This window comes from Rhamphochromis longiceps, linkage group LG18, assembly GCF_057381845.1.
Source record: "Rhamphochromis longiceps isolate RC_006_pf linkage group LG18, R_longiceps_female_GT1.1, whole genome shotgun sequence".
In the NCBI taxonomy this organism is placed as follows: Eukaryota; Metazoa; Chordata; class Actinopteri; order Cichliformes; family Cichlidae; genus Rhamphochromis; species Rhamphochromis longiceps.
Genome location: NC_140574.1, coordinates 607,658 through 632,481, shown reverse-complemented (window position 1 = coordinate 632,481; position 24,824 = coordinate 607,658). Strand labels below are relative to the sequence as shown.

General features: G+C 47.2%; 1 protein-coding gene across 1 annotated transcript; it reads left to right on the top strand.

The window, feature by feature from the left end:
* The first annotated feature begins 1,796 nt into the window (after positions 1 to 1,796).
* Positions 1,797 to 24,085, top strand: riok1 (RIO kinase 1 (yeast)). Its single transcript, XM_085388436.1, has 17 exons — positions 1,797 to 1,947; positions 2,543 to 2,705; positions 17,115 to 17,220; positions 17,558 to 17,627; positions 17,712 to 17,754; positions 17,925 to 18,017; positions 18,094 to 18,206; positions 19,923 to 20,003; positions 20,213 to 20,299; positions 21,533 to 21,670; positions 21,743 to 21,846; positions 21,945 to 22,051; positions 22,140 to 22,205; positions 22,283 to 22,399; positions 22,477 to 22,530; positions 22,720 to 22,830; positions 23,839 to 24,085. Exons 1-17 carry the CDS (start codon positions 1,895 to 1,897, stop codon positions 23,947 to 23,949), a joined length of 1,617 nt encoding a protein of 538 aa, XP_085244562.1. The 5' UTR covers positions 1,797 to 1,894; the 3' UTR covers positions 23,950 to 24,085.
* The last annotated feature ends 739 nt before the right edge of the window (positions 24,086 to 24,824 follow it).

Genomic DNA, 24,824 nt, shown 5'->3' with positions numbered 1-24,824 from the left:
CTTTTAGGGTTGATGCAAATTTTTCGTCCTGCAATATGCTTGAGTTTAGTCTCCACCTACCCGTTCTGTTCTTTTCGACATTTAGATTTATGTGCAATTCTACTGGTGCGTGATCTGTTAAAGCAATCACACCAATGTCACAGTTTACTACTAAATTGACACATGATTTAGAAATCAAAAAATAATCTATTCGGGAATATGTCTTATGCGAATGAGAGTAAAAGGTGTATTCTCTTTCCATAGGGTGAACAAGCCTCCAAATATCTACCACACTGAGATCTTCTTTTAAAGCATCTATCGCTGTCCCAGTTCTAGTACTTGAAGTTGCATTAATGGCACTTCTATCAATATATTCATCCATCACATTATTAAAGTCTCCACCTAACAAGATCTGGCCCTTCATGTTCCCTAGCATCTTGTTAACCTCATCCATAAAATTAGGTTCATCCCTATTTGGGGCGTAAATATTGCACAGAACAACCTGAACTCCATTAATGAGAGCCTGCAGAGCCAACACTCGCCCGTCTTCATCCCGGCTTTCCTTCAATAATACAAAGTTTAGTCTTTTATTAATGAGTATCATGACACCACGACTCTTGCTTGATCTTGAGTTATGAAATACTTTCCCAACCCAATCCCTTTTTAATTTCAATGCTTCATTTTCATTCGCAAAATGCGTCTCCTGGATGTATGCAATATCAGCATTATGAGACTTGAGGTAGCTAAGCACTTTTTTTCTTTTGACTGGTGTGCCACAGCCATTTATATTCCATGACACAATATTAACGTCCACATTCCCCATGACTATGCCATGTTAAGGTATCTATAAGCCTTATATCTTCCAACCCATAACCATTTAACCTGTGCTGATAACCCTGCTTGAACCAGAACATAAGTTTAAACAAGAACAGTACCTCACCTATAGAATCTCTACCAAAAAAATAAAAAACAACGAACATAAAAAAAAGAAATAGCGCCGTCCAAAAAAGGAACATGACAGCGCAAAAGCCCCGTGGGCAAAACTGTCTCTGGTCCGTGATGGTCCCGTGGACAGTGAACTGCTGTCCTCCTGCTGTCCCGTCGACACCCCAGGGAGCCCGCCCCCGTCTTATGAAATTATTAACGATGCGCTCCCATGCACGTAATTTAGCTTATTAACCCCTTACTCCACCACTTCCTGAAAGTTCTCACGCACGAATTTCTGGGGAGAAAAGCTTCCTCTGCGCCGCTCGCTCCGCGGTCATATCTTCATAAAATGACAAACGACAGTTCTCCCACAGTATTCCTTTCTTCTGTTTAGCGGTCATGATAACTTTTTGTCGTGCAGTGTAACGGAGAAATCTCACCAGCACGATTCGAGGTGACTGACCAGGTCCCAGGCGTGGTCTCGTACTTCTGTGGCATCTTTCCAGCTCATATTCCTCCCAGCTCATATTCCTCCCCTCGTAGACCTAGGCCATCCGCGAGTATCTTCATCACATAATCATTTATGCTGCCACCACTTTCCAGACCCTCTTCCAGACCGATAAGCCGAACATTCAGTAATTACAAATTATTGAATGTATGTAATTCTTTGTATTACACCCCCTGGCATATGTTAATTTTGTTCTGGTTGTATACATGTTCTGTATACTGTTTCTTAATAAAGTTTAATAATTGAAAAAAAAAAAAAAGGATTCCCAGAACACCTGTTGTTGGGTGAAAGCTAGATTACCGCGTGTGTGTGTTTGAGAGTGGGATCGGTAGAGGTGATGTGACGTCATCCTCTGAGCCGCGCCGCTCTCCGTAGTCACGTGGTCGAACACGGAAGTGGCGTAAACACGAGGAGCGGCGCAGCACAGTCGGTCCAGAAGGTTCAGCGCTCACCTGTGCACGTGTAAGAGGCTTTGATGTCATGGCGGAGTCGGCGTGTGTACCTGGGCAGTTTGATGACGCGGAGGAGGACAGGTGAGTTCGTTTGTTTGTTTTGATAATGCGCTGTAAACAGTGAGGCTGTACCTGGCTAAATCACCATGGTAACGCGTCACCACTCCATAGCAGGATTCAGTCTTATCCAGGTAAGCTCAGGTGTAGCCTGGGTTTCAGCAGCTGATGCTCTGATGCTTTCATGTGTGAGCTTTTCTGTCGCGGTTACTGACGCACCTTACACACACACACACACACACACACACACACACTCAGTGTAAGTCTCCATGGCCGTACTGTTGGTGTTTCAGTCCCATACAGAAACCAGCCTCTCACCATCAGGGCTTCTTGTTTCAGGCCAATATTTGCAGGTAAAATTCATTAATATTTACTACATAAATACAATCGACAGGCTTCAGGGCACAAGAACAGAACCACAACTTTAACCCACAGAGGAGCTCTGATAGCTTCACAGAGGGGACCAGTTCACAGCTCGGGCCTCTGCCTTCCTGACCATCGGGGCACCAGGGCTGCCTCCTCTTTCATCATTACATCTTGTTTGCTGTATGAGTAACTTTCGCAGAGATTTCAGCAGCTCTGACTGTGTTTTTGTTGTTTGTTTGTTTTTGTTCTGCAGCGTCAAATCAGTGGAGCTGACTCGCATCAGTGATGCACTGCCTTCATCAGAGCAGCAGGATTTCAGTGAGGAGGAGGATGAGGATGATGATGAGGATGAGTGGGCCTGGAGCTCAGCAGCAGATCTGGCCAAAAGATATAACCAGGCAGCGGGTGGCTTTCAGGTAAGACAGGAAGTGAGTAGAGGTGGAAGAACCAATAGCCTTCCAGGTGTAAAAGGAGATCAGCTGATGATGTATGTGTTGAACGCCTGATTATGCAACAGAGGAGCTAACAGAGGAGCTAACAGAGGAGCTAACAGGGACTAACAGAGGAGCTAACACAGGAGCTAACAGGGACTAATAGAAGGACTAACAGAGGGGCTAACAGGGACTAACAAAGGAGCTAACAGGGACTAATAGAAGTACTAACAGAGGGACTAACAAAGGAGCTAACAGGGACTAATAGAAGTACTAACAGAGGGGCTAACAGAGGAGCTAACAGGGACTAATAGAGTGGCTAACAGAGGGACTAACAGAGGAGCTAACAGGGACTAATAGAAGGACTAACAGAGGGACTAACAGAGGAGCTAACAGGGACTAATAGAAGGACTAACAGAGGGGCTAACAGAGGGACTAACAGAGGAGCTAACAGGGACTAATAGAAGGACTAACAGAGGGGCTAACAGGGACTAACAAAGGAGCTAACAGGGACTAATAGAAGTACTAACAGAGGGACTAACAGAGGAGCTAACAGGGACTAATAGAGTGGCTAACAGAGGGACTAACAGAGGAGCTAACAGGGACTAATAGAAGGACTAACAGAGGAGCTAACAGGGACTAATAGAAGGACTAACAGAGGGGCTAACAGAGGAGCTAACAGGGACTAATAGAAGGACTAACAGAGGGGCTAACAGAGGGACTAACAGAGGAGCTAACAGAAGGACTAACAGAGGAGCTAACAGGGACTAATAGCAGGACTAACAGAGGGGCTAACAGAGGAGCTAACAGGGACTAACAGAGTGGCTAACAGAGGGACTAACAGAGGAGCTAACAGAAGGACTAACAGAGGAGCTAACAGGGACTAATAGCAGGACTAACAGAGGGGCTAACAGAGGAGCTAACAGGGACTAACAGAGTGACTAACAGAGGAGCTAACAGGGACTAACAGAGTGGCTAACAGAGGGACTAACAGAGGAGCTAACAGGGACTAATAGAAGGACTAACAGAGGGGCTAACAGAGGAGCTAACAGGGACTAATAGAAGGACTAACAGAGGAGCTAACAGAGGGACTAACAGAGGAGCTAACAGAAGGACTAACAGAGGAGCTAACAGGGACTAATAGCAGGACTAACAGAGGGGCTAACAGAGGAGCTAACAGGGACTAATAGAAGTACTAACAGAGGGACTAACAAAGGAGCTAACAGGGACTAATAGAAGTACTAACAGAGGGGCTAACAGAGGAGCTAACAGGGACTAATAGAAGGACTAACAGAGGGACTAACAGAGGAGCTAACAGGGACTAATAGAGTGGCTAACAGAGGGACTAACAGAGGAGCTAACAGGGACTAATAGAAGGACTAACAGAGGGACTAACAGAGGAGCTAACAGGGACTAATAGAAGGACTAACAGAGGGGCTAACAGAGGGACTAACAGAGGAGCTAACAGGGACTAATAGAAGGACTAACAGAGGGGCTAACAGGGACTAACAAAGGAGCTAACAGGGACTAATAGAAGTACTAACAGAGGGACTAACAGAGGAGCTAACAGGGACTAATAGAGTGGCTAACAGAGGGACTAACAGAGGAGCTAACAGGGACTAATAGAAGGACTAACAGAGGGGCTAACAGAGGAGCTAACAGGGACTAACAGAGTGGCTAACAGAGGGACTAACAGAGGAGCTAACAGGGACTAATAGAAGGACTAACAGAGGGGCTAACAGAGGAGCTAACAGGGACTAATAGAAGGACTAACAGAGGAGCTAACAGAGGGACTAACAGAGGAGCTAACAGAAGGACTAACAGAGGAGCTAACAGGGACTAATAGCAGGACTAACAGAGGGGCTAACAGAGGAGCTAACAGGGACTAATAGAAGTACTAACAGAGGGACTAACAAAGGAGCTAACAGGGACTAATAGAAGTACTAACAGAGGGGCTAACAGAGGAGCTAACAGGGACTAATAGAGTGGCTAACAGAGGGACTAACAGAGGAGCTAACAGGGACTAATAGAAGGACTAACAGAGGGACTAACAGAGGAGCTAACAGGGACTAATAGAAGGACTAACAGAGGGGCTAACAGAGGGACTAACAGAGGAGCTAACAGGGACTAATAGAAGGACTAACAGAGGGGCTAACAGGGACTAACAAAGGAGCTAACAGGGACTAATAGAAGTACTAACAGAGGGACTAACAGAGGAGCTAACAGGGACTAATAGAGTGGCTAACAGAGGGACTAACAGAGGAGCTAACAGGGACTAATAGAAGGACTAACAGAGGAGCTAACAGGGACTAATAGAAGGACTAACAGAGGGGCTAACAGAGGAGCTAACAGGGACTAATAGAAGGACTAACAGAGGGGCTAACAGAGGGACTAACAGAGGAGCTAACAGAAGGACTAACAGAGGAGCTAACAGGGACTAATAGCAGGACTAACAGAGGGGCTAACAGAGGAGCTAACAGGGACTAACAGAGTGGCTAACAGAGGGACTAACAGAGGAGCTAACAGAAGGACTAACAGAGGAGCTAACAGGGACTAATAGCAGGACTAACAGAGGGGCTAACAGAGGAGCTAACAGGGACTAACAGAGTGACTAACAGAGGAGCTAACAGGGACTAACAGAGTGGCTAACAGAGGGACTAACAGAGGAGCTAACAGGGACTAATAGAAGGACTAACAGAGGGGCTAACAGAGGAGCTAACAGGGACTAATAGAAGGACTAACAGAGGGGCTAACAGAGGGACTAACAGAGGAGCTAACAGAAGGACTAACAGAGGAGCTAACAGGGACTAATAGCAGGACTAACAGAGGGGCTAACAGAGGAGCTAACAGGGACTAACAGAGTGGCTAACAGAGGGACTAACAGAGGAGCTAACAGAAGGACTAACAGAGGAGCTAACAGGGACTAATAGCAGGACTAACAGAGGGGCTAACAGAGGAGCTAACAGGGACTAACAGAGTGACTAACAGAGGAGCTAACAGGGACTAACAGAGTGGCTAACAGAGGGACTAACAGAGGAGCTAACAGGGACTAATAGCAGGACTAACACAGGGGCTAACAGAGGAGCTAACTGAGGAGATGAGTAGTTCCTTGGAGGACTGTTTCTGTGCAAAGCTAACTGAACCTTGCGTTATATTAACATAATTATAAAATGATAGATAGATGGGAATACAAATATGTCTGTGAAGGTTCTCATGGGAATACAAACTTTAGTCTATCTTTGTTTATACAGCTTGAATCAGAATAAAAAGCATAGAAATAAAAACAAGTCTCTATTTCCTGTTGCCTACATTGTAGAGGGGGACTTTGTCTCCAAACAGGAATATGTGTACAGTCAGAGGTTAATGTGGATTCAGCAGGTGGAGGAACCTTTAAATCAGCTGTCATGTCTCAGTGTGGGGGAAAGACTGAAAGTCATTTCCACTGAGAGCTCCAGTAGTTTCTTAGCGTGCAGGCTGTGATCAGCTGACCTGCTGCTCTCTGTGGATGTACACACCTGGATTCATCCAGATTTGAGCAAATGTAAAATTCATATTGTTGAGTCGGGGTTCTTTCCATTTTAATTCATTACTTAAACATTTAATTATTTAATGGGCTATTTAATTATTTTTGGTACTCCTGGCCCTCCATACCTTGGTATAAGCTAACTGTGAGCATGAACCCACAGCCACTGTGCAGCAGTCACACACTCTACTGTAAACCCATCAGTGCAGCGAACTCACCTGTTCATCCTGCAGAGGATTCTCATGCAGCCTTTAAATGACAGTCTGCCTCAGTTTGATTAGTAGCAGGTTTATGAACAAACACAATGTGACAGATTTAAAACCACGAGGACTTCCATGTGAGCTTTAAATGAGCGTCCTTCTTCCTCTCCTGTCCTTCTTTCTAATCTGTCTCCATCTCTGAGTGAAGTAGCTTTCTGTCTTTTCTCTCCCTGTCAAATACAGCAGCTGGACCTTTAGCTGCAACACACTGTGAGACAAACTGCATGTTTGTTGAGCTGATAAGTGTCAGCTAATAGAAATGAGCTGACAGCGTTGCTCCTCTTCTGTAGTGCTAGCTCGATGCCAAAGAGTGTGTGTGTGTGTGTGTGTGTGTGTGTGTGTGTGTGTGTGTGTGTGTGTGTGTGTGTGTGTGTGTGTGTGAAATCAAATCAAATCACTTTTATTGTCACATCACATGTGCAGGTACATTGGTACAGTACATGTGAGTGAAATTCTTGTGTGCAAAATACAATAATGTAAACAAGCAAAATACAAGAATGGCTACATCTGAAACTAATAAATATATGTACAATATATAATAGTATATGCATTTCTGGATGTGTATACTAAATATTTTTCTACATGTGTGTGTACATATATTTTACAAATTAAATAGAGTCAACAATAAATAAAATATATAAAATATACAGAGTGAGACATGTGCAAAACAGTGGCGTTACTGTACAGTATGGAGTGCATAATGTTAAAGTTCCAGTAGTGAAGCTGAGGTGTCTATGAAGTGTTCAGCAGTCTGATGGCCTGGTGGAAGAAGCTGTCTCTCTTTTTTTTTTTTTTTTTTTTTTAAATGACATCAGAAACAGCAGTATGCGACATTACGTGATGGCAGAGCTTCAGTTCATCCTTTGTCATTTTTTTTTTTTTTTTTTTTTTTTTTTTTTTTTTTTAATAAATAGGACAGGGGGAATGAATGAGAGAGAGAGGGGGAGAGAAAGAAAGAAAACCAAAGGGGAGAAGAGACGGTGAGAAGGGGGGGGAAGAGAGAGAAAGAAAAAAAAAAACTCCTGGGTCACCTGTATGGAGAAAAAACAAACAAACAAAAACAAACAGAGGAGACAGCAAACAACAAAGAGCAACATAATAATAGAGAAAACAAAGCACCATCACAATAAACTAGCTAGTCATAGATATCAGTATTTACTAAGTAATAAACGATATTGTGCAGCACGCAAGATAGACAGCGCACAGTGTGCTTTGAGGCAGCAGCCAAGAAAGCTTTAGTCCGCGTCTGTGAATACCCATGTGTGCATACCTGTGTGGATCAGCATGCTTGCATTCCAAAGGTTTCTCCATGTAATGATCTGCTAGGGAGTGTGGGGGGGCCACAGCCCCGTCCTCCAGGGTGTGAAGCGGGTATGGAGGAGATCAAAACTCCAGACATCCAGAGGCCCCCAGAACACAAGAGACCATGGAAGACCAACAGAGGGGCAGCCGCGCCACTGTCCCAGTAAGAGCTGAGGAGAGTCCCAGATGAGGGCTCACTCAGCAGCCGCGGAGCAGAAGTCAGGGGGAGTTGCAGTGACGCGCCCGTGAGCTCCGCCGGCCCCCAGCTGCGCCTGAGTGACCGAGCCCTAGGCCGAGAGGCCGGGGGCACCCCACCTCCAAAGGGGCCCGAGCGAGCCCCAGGCCCCAGGCCCCGACAAGCGGCCGCCAAGGAGTGAGCCGGTGTGCACCCGGACGCCCACCCCCAGACACAAAGAACCACCAACACACCGACACCTGAGGGAGTCCGCCACCGGCAGGGGAAGTGGTGGTGGGTGGAGATAGGCCTCCAAACCTTGGAGGGCCTGAGGTGTCCCCAGAGAGGTGGCGTCTGATACCCAACCTGACATATAGACACAGACATACAGGCACACACAGACACAAACATCCATTCCCACCCTCATGCTCTCATATGCACTTACTCCACACTCAACCAACGTGGAGACAGACATAAAGAGACGCTGTACACACAATCACACTCCCCAAGCGTACTCTACAAACCGGGTCTAGGTACCCTTGCCCCTGGAGGGGGGAATTGCACCCAGACCCAGGTGGTGTTACCCTTTTCCCTGCGGTGGGGAGAGGCAGACCACCCCGACTCCGCAGCAGCAGGGAGGCGCCACACCCCAGACCGCAGTCGGACGGCCAACTCCTCCTACTAGCCCTCCCGCTCCAGCAGGCCGCAGAGAATGGGGGTGGGAGAAGACTCCAAACCTCCCTCCACCCGCTCATTGTAGTGTTGATGCATATGTGTTCTAAGGTGCAATTAAAACCCAGGAGGGCATGGAGCTACCTGCCAAGGAGCAGCAGGTAAGCGCATAGTCCCTCCTGCTAACCCTCAATGACTAAGTGTATTTAAAATTGAGAGGTGGGCAACGACATCAGGGGTGAGGTATACACCCTGATGGTGATTTGGACTCCGTGATTGTGCCCACCCCCAAGATCCTATATGTATGTGTGATGAGAGTGTGAATAATGTGAATGTCTAAGTTGTGGGATAAAATTGAGGCAGAGGCAGCCAGAAGGGGACGGGGGGGGTAGCCTCCTCTGCACCCTGGTGACATACCCCCACTCCAAGGCCCTGCATGTGTGGGTGGTTGTGGAGGAGCGGGAAGAGGGAGGCAGCTGGAGATGGGGAGGGAAGGAAGGGAGGGGCAGGTAACCCCTCCCTGGGGCCAGCTCCCCCGCTGACCCCAGTAGGCACTCCCACCCTCCGCGACCCGCCAGGGAAGGGGGGCCCAGGCCCATCAGACCGGGGCCCAGTGCAGTAGCGCCCCCCGGCTCCACAGAGCCCTGGACAGTCCACCCAACCCCACCACAGAGAAAACTGCACCCACCCCACCAACCACACATCTTCCAGACTACATAAGACGGTAAACGCCCAGGCTGAGATCTTCCTCCACCTCTCCTGTATCTCCCCCTCCTGCAGAGAGTTCCTAAGAGAAGAAAGCTCCTGCAAGATGTGACCATCCCCCCCACCAGTTGAAGAGCCCCCCAGGCGGCTCGATGCACCGGCGGCACCCTGCTCCAGGGCCGGGCCCCCATGCACCCACCCGCCCACAACCCCGGCAACACACCAACCAGGACCCGAGCCCCCGAGGCCCAGCCCGGGCCCCAGCCCAGAGACGGAGCGCCCCCAAAACCTCACGCCCATCCCGGACCCACCCAGGGGCAGCCAGGTTGCCAGGTCAGTAACCCACGTCCGTCAGCACAGACCCTCCCCTAGCCCCGCTGCACGCAGCCGTGAGGAAACAGTCACCTGAGAGCCAACAGAGCCCTCAACCGGATGTGACCGCTACCCCGGGTTGAGCCCCCCAAGGAAGATGCCTCCGGGGAACCCCCCGACGCCCTAAGCCTGTCCCTACCCCCTCACCAATCACAACAGTGAAGGCGGGACCAAACTATGACCCCCCACCCCCACTAGGTGATGGAGCTGATAAAAGGGGCCCAGAGCAATTGATCTAATGTGGTGGCAGAGGCTGTGTCAAGACTAATGTAATCTAATAGATAATTTCTATATTGGTTAGAATTAAGATTATTTTTATTTTTCCAGTTCATGAGGACTGTTTTCTTGGCTATGCATAGGGCAGTGAAGATCATATGGGCTATATTCTTTTCTGAAGTGACATTATCTAAGCTGCCCAACAAACACACTAAGGGGGAGGTTGGAATGTTACATTTCAGACATTTTGATAAGTCTTCACATATCTCGCGCCAAAACTTTTGCACTGGTGGACAGAACCAAAGAGCGTGGATGTAATTGTCTGGTGTATTGCCTTGACAGTGTGAGCAGTTGTTGGAAGATGTAAAGCCCATCTTGAACATCCGATGACCTGTATAGTGCACTCTATGAAGTATTTTGTATTGTATTAATTGCAGACTGGGATTTTTAATTAATTTAAAAGTTTTTAAGCAAATCTGAGACCAGAAGTTTTGGTCTAGGTTGACTGATAAATCTGCTTCCCACTTTGCAGTAGGAAGGGATATTGATTCATCTAATTTAGAAAGTGTTCTGTATATTTTAGATAATAATTTGGGGGATTTAAGAGTAAGAAAATGTGCCGCACTTAGTGGTGTTTGTAATTCAACTTGACTGAGGTTAAATTTCTTTTTTACTATGGATTTAATTTGTTGATATTCTAAAAACCTTGTCTTGTTGATCCCATATTGTTCAACTAGTCTGTCAAATGGAATAAATTCTGTTCCCTCTAATATATGTTCTAAGTATTTAATTCCTTTACAACTCCATTCTGGGAAATTAATCATATTATTGTTTTGTAATATGTCAGGGTTATTCCAGATAGGTGTACGTTTGCATGGGATTAATGAAGACTCCGTTATTTTTAGAAACTCCCACCATGCTGTTAGAGAAAAGCTGATGTTGATACTTTTAAAGCATTCATGTCTTTTGATGTTTGAGCTAATAAATGGTAGGTCTGAAATCTCTAGATCCTTGCATAGTGCCTGTTCAACATCTAGCCAGGGCTCAACTAAGAAGGTATGTTTTAACCATTCTGAGATGAACTGAAGCCTGTTGGCTAAGAAGTATTGGTGAAAATTAGGCAGATCTAATCCTCCTCTATCCTTGGTTCTTTGTAGCGTTTTTAAGCTAATACGCGGGGGTTTATCTTTCCAAAGGAATTTGGAAATATATGAATCCAGAGATCTGAACCAATCTTGTGATGGTTTGTTAGGGATCATCAAAAATAAGTAATTTATTTTTGGCAAGATCATCATTTTTATAGTGGCGACCCTTCCCATGAGTGATATGGGTAAAGATTTCCATCTAGTCAGATCGCCTTCTACTTTCTTTAGAAGTGGGATGTGGTTTAGTTTAGTTAAGTCTGAAAGCTTAGGAGAGATATTAATACCTAAATATTTAATATTTCCGGATTGCAGTGGGGCAGAGGAAGAATTATGGAAGGAGCAGTTAATGGGGAGAACTGTAGATTTTGGCCAGTTAATTGAATAATCTGAAACTCTTGAAAACCAGTTTATTAAAGTAATTACCTCAGAGAGGTTGGTTTGTGTGTTTTGCAGAAAAAGCAACACATCATCCGCATAGAGACTGATTTTATGTTCTATGTTCTTACATTTTATGCCCTTAATTGTTGTAGCCTGTCTAAATGCTGCTGCTAGAGGTTCGATAAAAATTGCAAAAAGTGAGGGGGAGAGTGGGCATCCCTGTCTGGTGCCCCTCAGGAGACAGAAGCTGGAGGATGTCTGGTCATTTGTTCTGATATGAGCCGTTGGGGAATTGTATAATATTCTTATCCAGTTTATGAAAGAGTTTCCAAAACCAAATTTGTGTAAAGTTGCGAATAAAAATTTCCAATTAACTCTGTCAAATGCTTTTTCTGCATCTAGAGATAATATTATGGCTTCGATGTTTTTATCGTATGAGTAGTCTATTAAATTAAGTAATCTACGAGTGTTTGTTGAGGAGTGCCGACCTTTTATGAAACCAGTTTGGTCAGGATGAATTAAGAGGGGGGTCATTTTCTCTAATCTCTTTGAGAGAGCTTTGCAGATTATTTTAAGGTCTACATTTAAAAGAGAAATTGGACGATAGCTTGAGGGAAATAAAGGGTCTTTGCCTGGTTTTAGCAGGAGACTAATGTTGGCAGAATTCATATTTGGTGGTAGTCTGCTGTCTCTCAGTCTGCTGGTACGGGACCGGATGCTGCAGAACCTCCTTCCTGATGGAAGCAGTCTGAACAGTTTATGGCTGGGGTGACTGGAGTCCTTGATGATCCTCCCCGCTTTCCTCAGGCAGCGCTTCCTGTAGATGTCTTGGAGGGAGGGAAGCTCACCTCCAATTATCCGTTCAGAGCACCGCACTACTCGCTGGAGAGCTTTGCAGTTGTAGGCGGTGCTGTTGCCGTACCAGGTGGTGATGCATCCAGTGAGGATGCTCTCAATGGCACAGTGATAGAAGGTCCTGAGGATGCGGGGGCTCATGCCGAATCTTTTCAGTCTCCTGAGAAAGAAGAGGCGCTGCTGCGCCTTCTTCACTGTTTTGTTTGTGTGTACTGACCACGTAAGATCCTCAGCCAGATGTACACCAAGGAACCGGAAGCTGCTCACTCTCTCCACAGCAGCGCCATTGATGGTGATGGGGGTGTGTACTTCTCTGCACCTCCGGAAGTCCACTATCAACTCCTTTGTCTTTGCGACGTTGAGGGTGAGATGGTTGTCTTGACACCAGTGGGTCAGGGCGCTGACCTCCTTCCTGTAAGCCGTCTCATCACCGTTGGTGATAAGACCCACCACTGTAGTGTCGTCCGCAAACTTCACAATGATGTTGGAGCTGTTAGTGGCTGTGCAGTCGTAGGTGTAGAGTGAGTACAGGAGAGGGCTCAGTACACACCCCTGTGGAGCACCAGTGTTCATCTCCTCCACACATCACTCACTCACTTGGACACTAGAAGGGGGAATTATGTTAAAATGCTCTTCATAGACTACAGCTCTGCATTTAACACCATAATTTCCTCCACACTCACCACCAAGCTGGAGCATCTGGGACTCAGCTCATCTATGTGTCAGTGGATCTCCAACTTCCTAACTGGCAGACCACAGGCAGTAAGGATGGGCGGACATGTCTCAGCCTCCACCACTCTCAGCACTGGAGCCCCCCAGGGGTGTGTTCTGAGCCCCCTGCTGTACTCTTTGTACACATATGACTGTGTGGCCACTACCAGCTCCACCACCATCATCAAGTTTGCTGACGACACCGTCGTGGTGGGCCTGATCTCTGATAACAACGAGACGGCCTACCTGAAGGAGATTAGGAATCTGGAGAACTGGTGCCAGAGGAACAACCTCCTTCTAAACGTCAGTAAGACAAAGGAGCTGATAGTGGACTTCAGCACTAAGCAGGAGAGGAACTACCAGACCCCCGTCATCAACGAGTGCCCAGTGGAGAGAGTGGACAGCTTCAAATACCTCGGAGTTCACATCACGCAGGACCTGTCATGGTCCTGTCACATCAACACCGTGGTGAAAAAGGCCCGACAGCGTCTCTACCACCTCAGACGCTTGAGAGACTTCCAACTGCCCTCCAAGGTGCTCAGGAACTTTTACTCGTGCACCATAGAGAGCATCCTGGTGGGAAATATCTTAACCTGGTTCGGGAACAGCACCATGCAGGACAGACGAGCTCTACAGAGGGTTGTGCGGTCAGCTGAGCGCACCATCCGCTCCGAGCTCCCTGACCTGCACTCAATCTACAGCAGGCGGTGCTGGACCAAGGCCAGGAAGATCGTGAAGGACCTCAGCCATCCCAACAACAGACTGTTCTCTCTGCTGAGGTCAGGAAAGCGATTCCGCTCCCTGAAGACCAACACAGAGAGACTGAGGAGGAGCTTCTTCCCGCAGGCGATACGGTCTCTCAATCACACCACCACACAGTACTGACCCACACATACAGTTCTTACACACACTGGACTTTCTGGACTTTGGTTTTGCACAACACTGGACATTATATTCTTCATTTCCAGTTAATACTTGTACAGCTGCTGTTATTGTGTATATATTTATTTATATTTAGATTTCTTCATACATTCTTATATAGTTCTATATTGTGTATTGTGTATTTTGTTGTACAGTTATTTTATTTTCAACTTTAATTTATATATTTTATCTTATTCTTCCCAGTTAAATTTACCCTTCATTCTAATTTGTGTTGTACAGTTATTTCATTTTTAACCTTAATTTATATTTTATTCCTTCCTAGTTAAATTTACCCTTTTTAATTTTTCATATTTATTTCCTATCTTATTCATAGCCTTTTCCTTTTTTGTTTTCTTTAGGTCACGAGCAGTTGTCCAAGCATTTCACTACATATCGTACTGTGTATGACTGTGTACGTGACAAATAAAATTTGAATTTGAATTTGGGGGATGAGGTGATGCTGCCCAGTCTGACCACCTGGCGTCTGTCAGACAGGAAGCTAAGGATCCAGCTGCAGAGGGAGCTGCTCAGTCCTAGATCCTGCAGTTTCCTGTCCAGCTTCGAGGGAACGATGGTATTGAATGCTGAGCTGTAATCTACAAACAGCATCCTCACATACGTGTCTCTCTTCTCCAGGTGTGACAGGGCAGTGTGTAGTGTCAGGGCTATGGCATCATCAGTGGACCTGTTGTGGCGGTATGCGAACTGTAGAGGGTCCAGTGAGTCGGGTAGTGCAGAGCAGATGAAGTCCCTGACCAGCTTCTCGAAGCATTTGCTTACGATGGGGGTCAGGGCTACAGGTCGCCAGTCGTTCAATGAGGAGATGGTGGAGGATTTGGGTACAGGGACGATGGTGGCCATTTTGAAGCAGGCTGGGACTACAGACAGAGAGAGGGAAAGGTTGAAGATGTGCGTGAACACTCCAGCCAGCTGAGCCGCGCATGACTTGAGGACGCGGCCGGGAATCCCGTCCGGACCAGTAGCTTTGCGTGCGTTCACCTTCCTGAAGCACTTCCGCACATCCTCCTCAGACACAGTGTGCGCACTGACGTCATCCGCGGTGCGCACACTGTCCGGTCTCATGGTGTTCGCTGCGTCGAATCTAGTGTAGAATACGTTAAATCCTCACACAGAGAGGCCGTGGTCTGCGGTGTGCTGGTTTTCCCTCTAAAGTCTGTGATCGTGTTTAGTCCCTGCCACATACTCCGAGGGTTGTCAAACTGTTGCTCCACCCTGTCCCTGTACTCACGTTTGGCTGCTTTGATCGTCTTCCGGAGTTGGTAATGTGCGTGTTTGTAGTCCGATGTGTTCACGGAGGCAAAGGCGGTGTTCCGTGCCGCGCGAACATCTCCGTTAATCCAGGGTTTTTGATTTGGGAAGGATTTAACTGTTCTGGCTGGGACGACATCTTCCACACATTTCCTGATAAATCCACAGACTGAGTCTGTGTATTCATCAATGTCTCTGGCGGCCACGTGAAACATTTCCCAGTCCGCGTGATCAAAACAGTCCCGCAGCGCAGACTCCGATTGGTCCGTCCAACAGTGCACCGCCCTCCGGGTTGGAGCTTCCTGTTTCAGCTTCTGCCTGTAGGCGGGCAGGAGCAGGATGGAGCGGTGATCTGATTGGCCGAATGGGGCGCGGGGGAGGGCTTTGTACGCATCCCGGAAAGAGGTGTAGCAGTGGTCAAGTAGCCGGTCTCCACGAGTGTTGAAATGGATGTGTTGATGGAGTTTTGGTGAGACTTTCTTCAGGTTTCCCTTATTAAAGTCTCCGGCTGTGATAAACGCTGCCTCTGGGTGTGCGGTTTCCTCGCTGCTGATCGCGCTGTACAGTTCCCTGAGTGCACGGTCAGTGTCGGCTTGTGGGGGAATGTAAACAGCCGTAATAATCACTGCTGTAAATTCCCTCGGTAGCCAGAATGGCCGGCACTTAATCATCAGGTACTCCAGGTCCGGTGAGCAGAAGGATTTGACCGGGTGCACGTTCGCATAATCACACCAGCTGTTGTTGATCATGAAACACACACCACCGCCTCTGCTTTTCCCAGTAAGATCCTGTGACCTGTCCGCGCGGTGCACAGAGAACCCCGGCAGTTGTATTGCGGAGTCCGGTACTTTGTCCGATAGCCAGGTTTCTGTGAGGCAGATCACGCAGCAGTCCCGCATCTCTCGCTGGAATGAGATCCGTGCCCGAAGCTCGCACAGCTTGTTCTCCAGAGACTGCACATTAGCCAGTAATAAACTGGGTAACGGTGGTCTGTTAGTGCGCCGTCTCAGTCGAACCAGAACGCCAGATCTTCTCCCTCTGCGTCGGCGTTTGCGGCCTCCAGGGCCAGAGAACAAAGGCGTCTCAGGTGAGATGAATGGGGGGTCTGCAAACGGAGCGTCCGTGTTGCAAAACTTGAACTCCGGAAAGTTATAAGAAAGACCGTCTTTTATGTCCAGTAAGGTTTGTCGGTCGTACACAAGGAGACAAGTGCTGCTCGTGAAAAAATAAAGGAAAAGTAAAATTAAACACAGAAGAAAGCCGTTGCTTGGGGGAGCTCGCGACGAGGCTGCCATACTCGGCGCCATCTTGTTCTTGTATCTCAAATTCAAATTCAAATTCAAATTTTTTTATTTGTCACGTACACAGTCATACACAGTACGATATGTAGTGAAATGCTTGGACAACTGCTCGTGACCTAAAGAAAACAAAAAAGGAAAAGGCTATGAATAAGATAGGAAATAAATATGAAAAATTAAAAAGGGTAAATTTAACTAGGAAGGAATAAAATATAAATTAAGGTTAAAAATGAAATAACTGTACAACACAAATTAGAATGAAGGGTAAATTTAACTGGGAGAATAAGATAAAATATATAAATTAAAGTTGAAAATAAAATAACTGTACAACAAAATACACAATATAGAACTATATAAGAATGTATGAAGAAATATAAATAAATATATACACAATAACAGCAGCGTGATTTAAGTAATGAAGTGAAACAATGTCCAGAAAGTCCAGTGTGTGTGTAAGAACTGTATGTGTGGGTCAGTACTGTGTGGTGGTGTGATTGAGAGACCGTATCGCCTGCGGGAAGAAGCTCCTCCTCAGTCTCTCTGTGTGTGTGTGTGTGTGAGACGTTATAACCTGAGTTATTTTTGTGCACAGAGTCTCCGACTGCAGTCCAACAGACAGAATCCGTCCAATAAGAAGCTGCCGTCATCAACGCCATCTGACAAAGCTCTGAGGAAATATGAACACAAGATCAACCTGGGTAAGAAACACACACACAAAATGCAGATTTTGGTCCTCACAAAGATAGCTAGACAGGAACATACTCACACACAGCTTTTTAGTTTCGTGAAGCTCTTAAACGACATCGATGTGGCATTTCATCCGCCTTTCAGAGCGACCTGTCTGCTCACAGCTGATTGTCAGTATTGATTGTATTGATTGATCACCTGCACCCAACGGCCTGCTATAAGCCGCTGTGGAGGTCTGGAGCCAGTGAAGCATCATCGAGTCTGCGTCTCTGGTCCAACGTCGGTGTAGGCTTTGTAGTTATGATCAGGAATCGATTGAATCGACTGATCGTCTTTGTTTTCCGGCAGACAAACTGAACTACGCAGACTCAGTGATCAATAAAGTGACGACGATGCAGAAACAGAGAGAAGCCGACACGTGAGTGTGAGAGCAGCTGATGATGCTGCCATCAGCCGTGGTGTTCCTGCTGTGACTCACATCCTGATTGGCTTCTCTCCACAGGTACAGAGTGAGGGACAAATCAGATCGAGCCACAGTGGAACAGGTGAGTTCCTGTAGCGGCTCTGGCCTACAATCTAGAGCACCTCGAGGCGACTGTTGTTGTGATGCGATGCTACCACTTTTACTGAGTTCTTTAGGAAAGAAATGCCAGGAGGTGAAAGATAATCAATAAGGTGAAGATCAATAAGCAGCTGATGCTTTCTTCTTCTTCAGGTGTTAGACCCTCGAACTCGAATGATTCTCTTTAAGATGCTGAGTCGAGGAATTATCTCCGAGATCAACGGCTGCATCAGCACCGGGAAGGAGGTCAGACCATTCACTAATCGCTCGATCAATGCGCTGAACAGTTACACGTGCGCTGATCAATACTCGTCCCTCTCAGGCAAACGTTTATCACGCCAGCACAGCAGCCGGGGACAGCAGAGCCATCAAGATCTACAAGACGTCCATCCTGCTGTTCAAAGACCGCGATAAGTACGTCAGCGGGGAGTTCAGGTGAGTCCGGCACCACAGAAGAAGAGCGCTCAGGTACACCACGAGCACTTCCTGTTGCCTCCAGGTACAGCAGGAGACTCCTTCAGGAACAGTTTGTCCTGTTGGACAAACTGGCAGGTCCTGATGGAATACATGGAAAGGTTCTCAGAGCATGTGCTGACGAACTGACCGGAGTCTTCGCTAAAATCTTCAACCTTTCCTTGTCATCAAACACCGTCCCGCCCTGCCTCAAAACCTCCACCATCATCCCCATCGCCAAGAAGACAGCTGTGGCCAGCCCAAATGACTACAGGCCTGTTGCACTTACGCCTGTAGTGATGAAGTGCTTTGAGAGACTGGTCTGTCAGCACATCAGGGCCGGTCTGCCTCCCTCTCTGGACCCCCACCAATTTGCCTACAGGACAAATCGTTCCACCGAGGACGCCATCACCATAGCGCTCCACACTGCGCTGAGTCACCTGGAGCACCGAGGAAGCTATGTGAGAATGCTCTTTCTGGACTTCAGCTCAGCATTCAATCATATCATCCCGGAGATCCTGGTCCAGAAACTGTCTCACCTGGGACTCTCCACCCCCATCTGCCTCTGGATCAAGGACTTCCTGACAAATAGACCACAGTCTGTCAGACTCGGCCCCCACCGGTCCAGCACCATCACACTCAGCACCGGGTCTCCACAAGGATGTGTTTTGAGTCCCCTCCTGTTTACGCTCTACACATCCGACTGCTCCCCTACCCATCTCTCAAACACCATCATAAAGTTCGCGGATGACACCACAGTGGTTGGACTCATCTCAAGGGGGGATGAGTCGGACTACAGAGATGAGGTCAACAGACTGACTGAGTGGTGTTCAGTTAACAACCTCCAACTGAACACCACGAAAACTAAAGAACTTATCTTGGACTTCAGGAAGGGCAGAGCAGACCCGGCCCCACTTTACATTCACGGGAGCTGTGTGGAGAGGGTACACTCCATGAGGTTTCTGGGCGTGCAGATATCTGATGACCTCTCCTGGACTGCAAATACTACAGCGGTGGTTAAAAAGGCCCAGCAGCATCTTCACTTTCTGAGAGTGCTCAGGAGGAACAACCTGGAGGAGAGGCTGCTGGTGACATTTTACAGAGCCACCATAGAGAGCATCCTAACGTACGGCACAACAACATGGTATGCAGGGTGCTCAGCTGCAGACAGGAAAGTACTGCAGAGGGTCATCAACACAGCCCAGAAGATCACTGGCTGCTCTCTGCCCAGCCTGGAGGTCACTGCAAACTCTCGGTACCTCAGCAGAGCTGGCAATATCATCAAGGACCACTCTCACCCCAGCAACCAACTGTTTGAACTATTACCGTCAGGCCGACGGTACAGGTCACATAAAACCAGGACAAACAGATTCAGGGATAGCTTCTTTCCCAGAGCTATCACCGTAGTAAATAAGCACAAAAACAACTGAACCTATTCCATACCGTCACTGTCATTATATTATGCTGCTATTCATACTGTCATCATATTAATGCTGCTATCCTGTATATATTGTACTTACTATTGTTTGAGTACTTACGATTGTTTTTTTTGTACTTTTTATATTTTACATTTATATTTATTATTGAAACTTGCACCAAGGGAGTGGCACTCCAATTTCGTTGTACTCTGTACAATGACAATAAAGGCTATTCTATTCTATTCTATTCTATTCTATTCTATTCTATTCTATTCTGCAGGTTCCGTCATGGGTACTGTAAAGGAAACCCCCGGAAGATGGTGAGAACATGGGCAGAGAAGGAGATGAGGAACCTCATCAGGTCAGAACCTTTGTAACCACACCCAGAACCAAACAGAACTGGTTCTGACTGGTAGAACCCAGTAAAGCCTGTGTCAAGCGTTAGAGATGCTCTTACTGATAACATGGACCCGCTCTGATTGCATAACCTGTTAAAAACATGGAACCTGTCCCGTTGTCAGAACTTGTTCGGATTGCTAGAACCCAGTAGAACTCGTGTGTGTGTTTCAGGCTGCAGACGGCGGGAATCCCGAGCCCAGAACCTCTCCTCCTCAGAAGCCACGTTCTGCTGATGGGGTTCATTGGAAAAGACAACGTGTAAGTATCGGTCCGATTAATAATCGATCACATCAGCAGAGTCTTACGCTGACTTTAAGGTGATTTTACAGGTTTTTTTGACACTTTTTATTTATTTAGGAACATTTTTATGCAACAAGATAAAATAGAAAAAGAAAAAACAGAAACAGTATGAGGTCATGGGAAGATAACATACGCCCGTACATACATCTGCACATCCACACATACATACGTCAGCAAGTCTGCATTACTAATTCTATGCATCAAAGGGTGCTGCCACAAGCTGTAAAGTCCAGCCATTTTCTCCACCGTCTCCTTCCCAAATCTCCCTGCAGTCGCAGAGTGAAAGTCATACATTCCATCAATTTGACGTCTTCCACTATACAGGTAAAAAGTGTTACAGTGGGAGGATCTCTACAGAGCCAGCGTTTTGTTGTGGCCTTCTTCGCAGAAGCCAAGAGAACTTTCAGAAGATAAACATCATCTGCAACTAAATCGTCTGTAAAATATCCCAGATACAATGAGGTAAATGTACAAGACACGTGGAATCCCAACACCTCTGTAATTATCTTTATAACTTCCGTCCAGAAGGGTCGTATGAGTGGGCAGGACCAGAATATATGACCGTAATCAGCCACGACTTCCCCACAATTCCTCCAGCAAAACGCAGGTGTAGCACTGAATTTAGACTTCTGTTTAGGCGTTATGAAATAGCGTATAATGTTCTTCCAGCAGAAGTCCCGCCACATGTTGGAGTTAGTCGTGGTAAACTGTGTCTCCCAGATCCGTGCCCACCCATCTTCTGTAATCACAATGTCCATTTCTTTTTCCCATTTCTGCTTTATGTAAATCGTTGAGTGCCCTTTGAGCTTAGTCATACATTTGTACAATTTACTTATCAAGGCTCTGTTACTCCCAGAGTCATAAGCATCAATGAAAATATTAACAATCGAGAAGTCTCCACGGACACAGCTCTTCAGTCTTTTGCCAATATAGTCACGGAGTTGCAAGTATCAAAAAAAGTCTTGTTTCTCGAGGTCGTAAGTCTTGCATAGGGTATCAAAAGCCATAATTTTAGATTCTACAATAACCAAACACCCAGCAGTGATTCCATGCCACACCCATGGTTCAAATCTACTATCGTGGGAAGCAGGTAAAAAATCAGGGTCATACGCTGGCCACCTCAGAAGTTTTATCTCTTCCTGGAGTTGTGTTCTCCTTTATTCATCGCTGTCTCTTTCATTCATGGGACAGTCCAGCCCCTCTGCTGAAGAACGCCTCACTTTCGGAGTCGAAGGCTCGGGAGCTCTACCTGCAGGTCATACAGAACATGAGGAAGATGTTTCAGGAGGCTCGACTCGTCCACGCCGACCTCAGCGAGTTCAACATGCTGTGAGTTGACTCTTTCAAAGTAAACTTCCTGTGGACCCTTCGGTGTGTTTGATGTATTTCGGCTGTCTGCAGGTATCACAACGGAGACGCTTACATCATCGATGTGTCGCAGTCGGTGGAGCACGATCATCCTCACGCCCTGGAGTTCCTGCGGAAGGACTGCAGCAACATCAATGGTGAGAGGGGTTCTTTCAGAATAACAGGTGAAAGTGAAGAGCAGGTTCTTCTGAAGATGTCGTGCTCTGGCCTCTGACTGCGCTGTCTTCTTTCCCAGAGTTCTTTGTGAAGCACGGCGTGGCTGTGATGACAGTCAGGGAGCTCTTTGACTTCATCACTGACCCGTCCATCACCAGCCAGAACATTGACCAGTACCTGGACAAGGTGCTAACAGCTGCACGGGTCATGTTTTTGCAAGAATGTGCAGAACTTGTTTGATTGACACTTATCGCACTTCTCTCTGATTGTTCAGGCGATGGTGATTGCAGCTGAGAGGACGTCGGAGGAGCGATCGAGTCAGGATGGTGTGGACGAGGAGGTGATGCCTCACAGCTGCTTACACTGATGAGTTTGCCCTTTCTGAGCCAGTCTCACTTCTGACCTCTGACCCCTCAGGTGTTTAAAAAGGCCTACATCCCCCGTACTCTGACTGAGGTGAGTCATTACGAGCGTGACGTCGACCTGGTGAGGACGCAGGAGGAAGAGTCGGCCATCAGTGGACAGAATGACAATGTAAGACCACGAACTCGATGATGCTGATGATGGTGATGATGATGCCGATGATGATGAAGGTATTTTGTGTCTCTCAGATCCTGTATCAGACGCTGACAGGGCTGAAGAAGGACCTCTCTGGAGTTCAGACGGTACGTCACACGTCAGGCGGCCCTTAGCGTAGCGTGGGCGTGGAGTATTTTAGGAGGAAGGTCTTGCTCTGTGGCTGCCATCTTAAAACCCCTCTAGGCAGTTAAACAGCTCCACAGCGAGGAGAGCTGATCAGATCCTGAAAGGGCCTCAACAGCTCAGGTGATCTCACCTGTCTGGTGTCTCCTCAGGTTCCCGCTCTCCTGGAGGACGACTGCTCCTCCTCACAGGAAGAGGAGGAAGAAGAGGAGGAAGAAGAGGAGGAGGAGCAGCAAAGTGAGGATGCTCAGATGGACAGAAAGGTGAAGCAGCAGCAGCGGTGTTCGGGGTTTATCTGTTTGTGCAGCTGGCTCTTCTGTTCGACAGAAGGAAGGTTAGAATTAGCTAAGACAGCTGGGGCGAGTGTTTCGCCGTCAGGTGCAGCTGACTGTGGGGTGTGTCGACACCCTGCTGGGTGGGCGGAGGTTTGCACACCCAAGATTGTGAAAGCGACAACTCGAGATTGAGACGATGTCCACCAAAAATGTCTAACGAGTTTGAAGTGACTGTGAATTCAAGGTCAGAGGCCAGTTTTCTGATGTCACCTGGGATTTTACAAACGATACCGGAGCTGAACGTACCAGCAGGCTAGGAGGGGTTGCTCCGCCCACTGCCAGCAAGGTTAAACTGCTGACAGCCTGAAGGTCTGCGGCGCCTCCGTTTGTCAGAGAGAGGCTGAGCGTGTTTACGGGTCCAGCACTGATCAATGGCAGATGATGATCAGTTTTTGCTTCAGGGCTTCGTTTGAACTCGTAGCGCTCTGTGATCGTCATGGAAACATGACTAAAAATAGACCTGCAGTAGAAGCGTGTCTATGAGTGGCGTGTGACAAGCCCACAAACACACTGATGACACGGCAGCAGCAGTGATGTCATCATTTAATGAGTCTGTCTACACACGGTGAAGAGCAAAGAGGCGGAGCTTAAATGGCACGTAAATACAATCAAAGGGTGTTTCTGAGAAGTGTGAGTCTTCTTCTCCTCTTCAGTGTTTGCCTCCTGCGTGTGGAGCAGCCAACGCTTTGTGGCACATGTACAAACACAAGGCCGATTACAGGCGTAGCTGGAGGAGTAAATAACAAACGCACATACAGAGCTACATACAGGAAGCAGCAGGAGCAGGTTACTGCTCAGAAAACGTGGTTCAAACCGTCTTTCTGAGCACTGGGAACTGTCATGTTATTAATAAGAAGATGGCTGCTGCAGCAGGTCAGAGGTCAAAGTGTTGTGCGCGTCGTTCCTGACGTCACGTCTCGCCATGTTTCCTTTCAGGAGAGGAAGAAGATGGTGAAGGAGGCTCAGCGAGAGAAACGTCGAACCAAAGTACCCAAGCACGTGAAGAAGAGGAAGGAGAAGGTGGCCAAGACGAAGAAGGGCAGATGATGAGTGCCTCCTGCCTCAACCTCCACCTAACAGCCAATCACCAGCGAGCAGAGCTGAGAGCTGCTGCTAGTGAACTTTATGAACAACAGAAACTTTATTTGTACAAATTAACAGAATAAAGATTTTTTTCCCATGATGGTGTTGTCTTTGCAAGAGTCATGTGACCAAACTGCTCTCTGATTATTCATTGGTTGAAGCCCCACCCCCTCGCTGGGTTTGGTCTATAAATAAAGTCCTCCCCACCCTCTTCCTCTGACTCCTCCCCTTCTGCATCGATTAGTCATAAGTGGTGAGAGCTGGATTTGCCATGGCGAAGGAAGATGAGTCATGTGCGGGAACAGTGTTGGGAAAACTTAAGCCGCTGTGAGATGAGCTGGATCAGCCTGAATCTGTGATCCGGATTCACCTTGGACCCGCCCCTCCGTCCAGGTGAACTCGGACCTGGTTTGTGGATCCAAGTTGACCTGCTGAGGCTGATTAAGGTGATACTCAGGTGCTTTAAAATGCAGTCTGACATCATTTGATGACTGGATCTCAGTCTGCCATCACATGTGAGCATGAAATGTAATCATATTACAATTGGGCTGTCTGCTTTTAAAGCGTAAACTATATGCCAGCTGTAGCAGAGCCTGTGCTTTAAACTCAGTCATGTGACAGGGCTGTCAGTGTTTAGCCCCTCCCTTCAATGACGCCTCTTTACACCTGAAGGTAAAAAAAACCTTTCAGATAGGACTCGGAGGTCCTACAGGAAGTCCTTCCTCCGGCTGTCATAAACACTACACTACCCATAATCCTCACACTCAGCTAATTCTCCCTAAACAGTCTGAATGGCCCAGAGGAAGCCCTCTATAATTCTGCTGCTATGGCACCAGCCA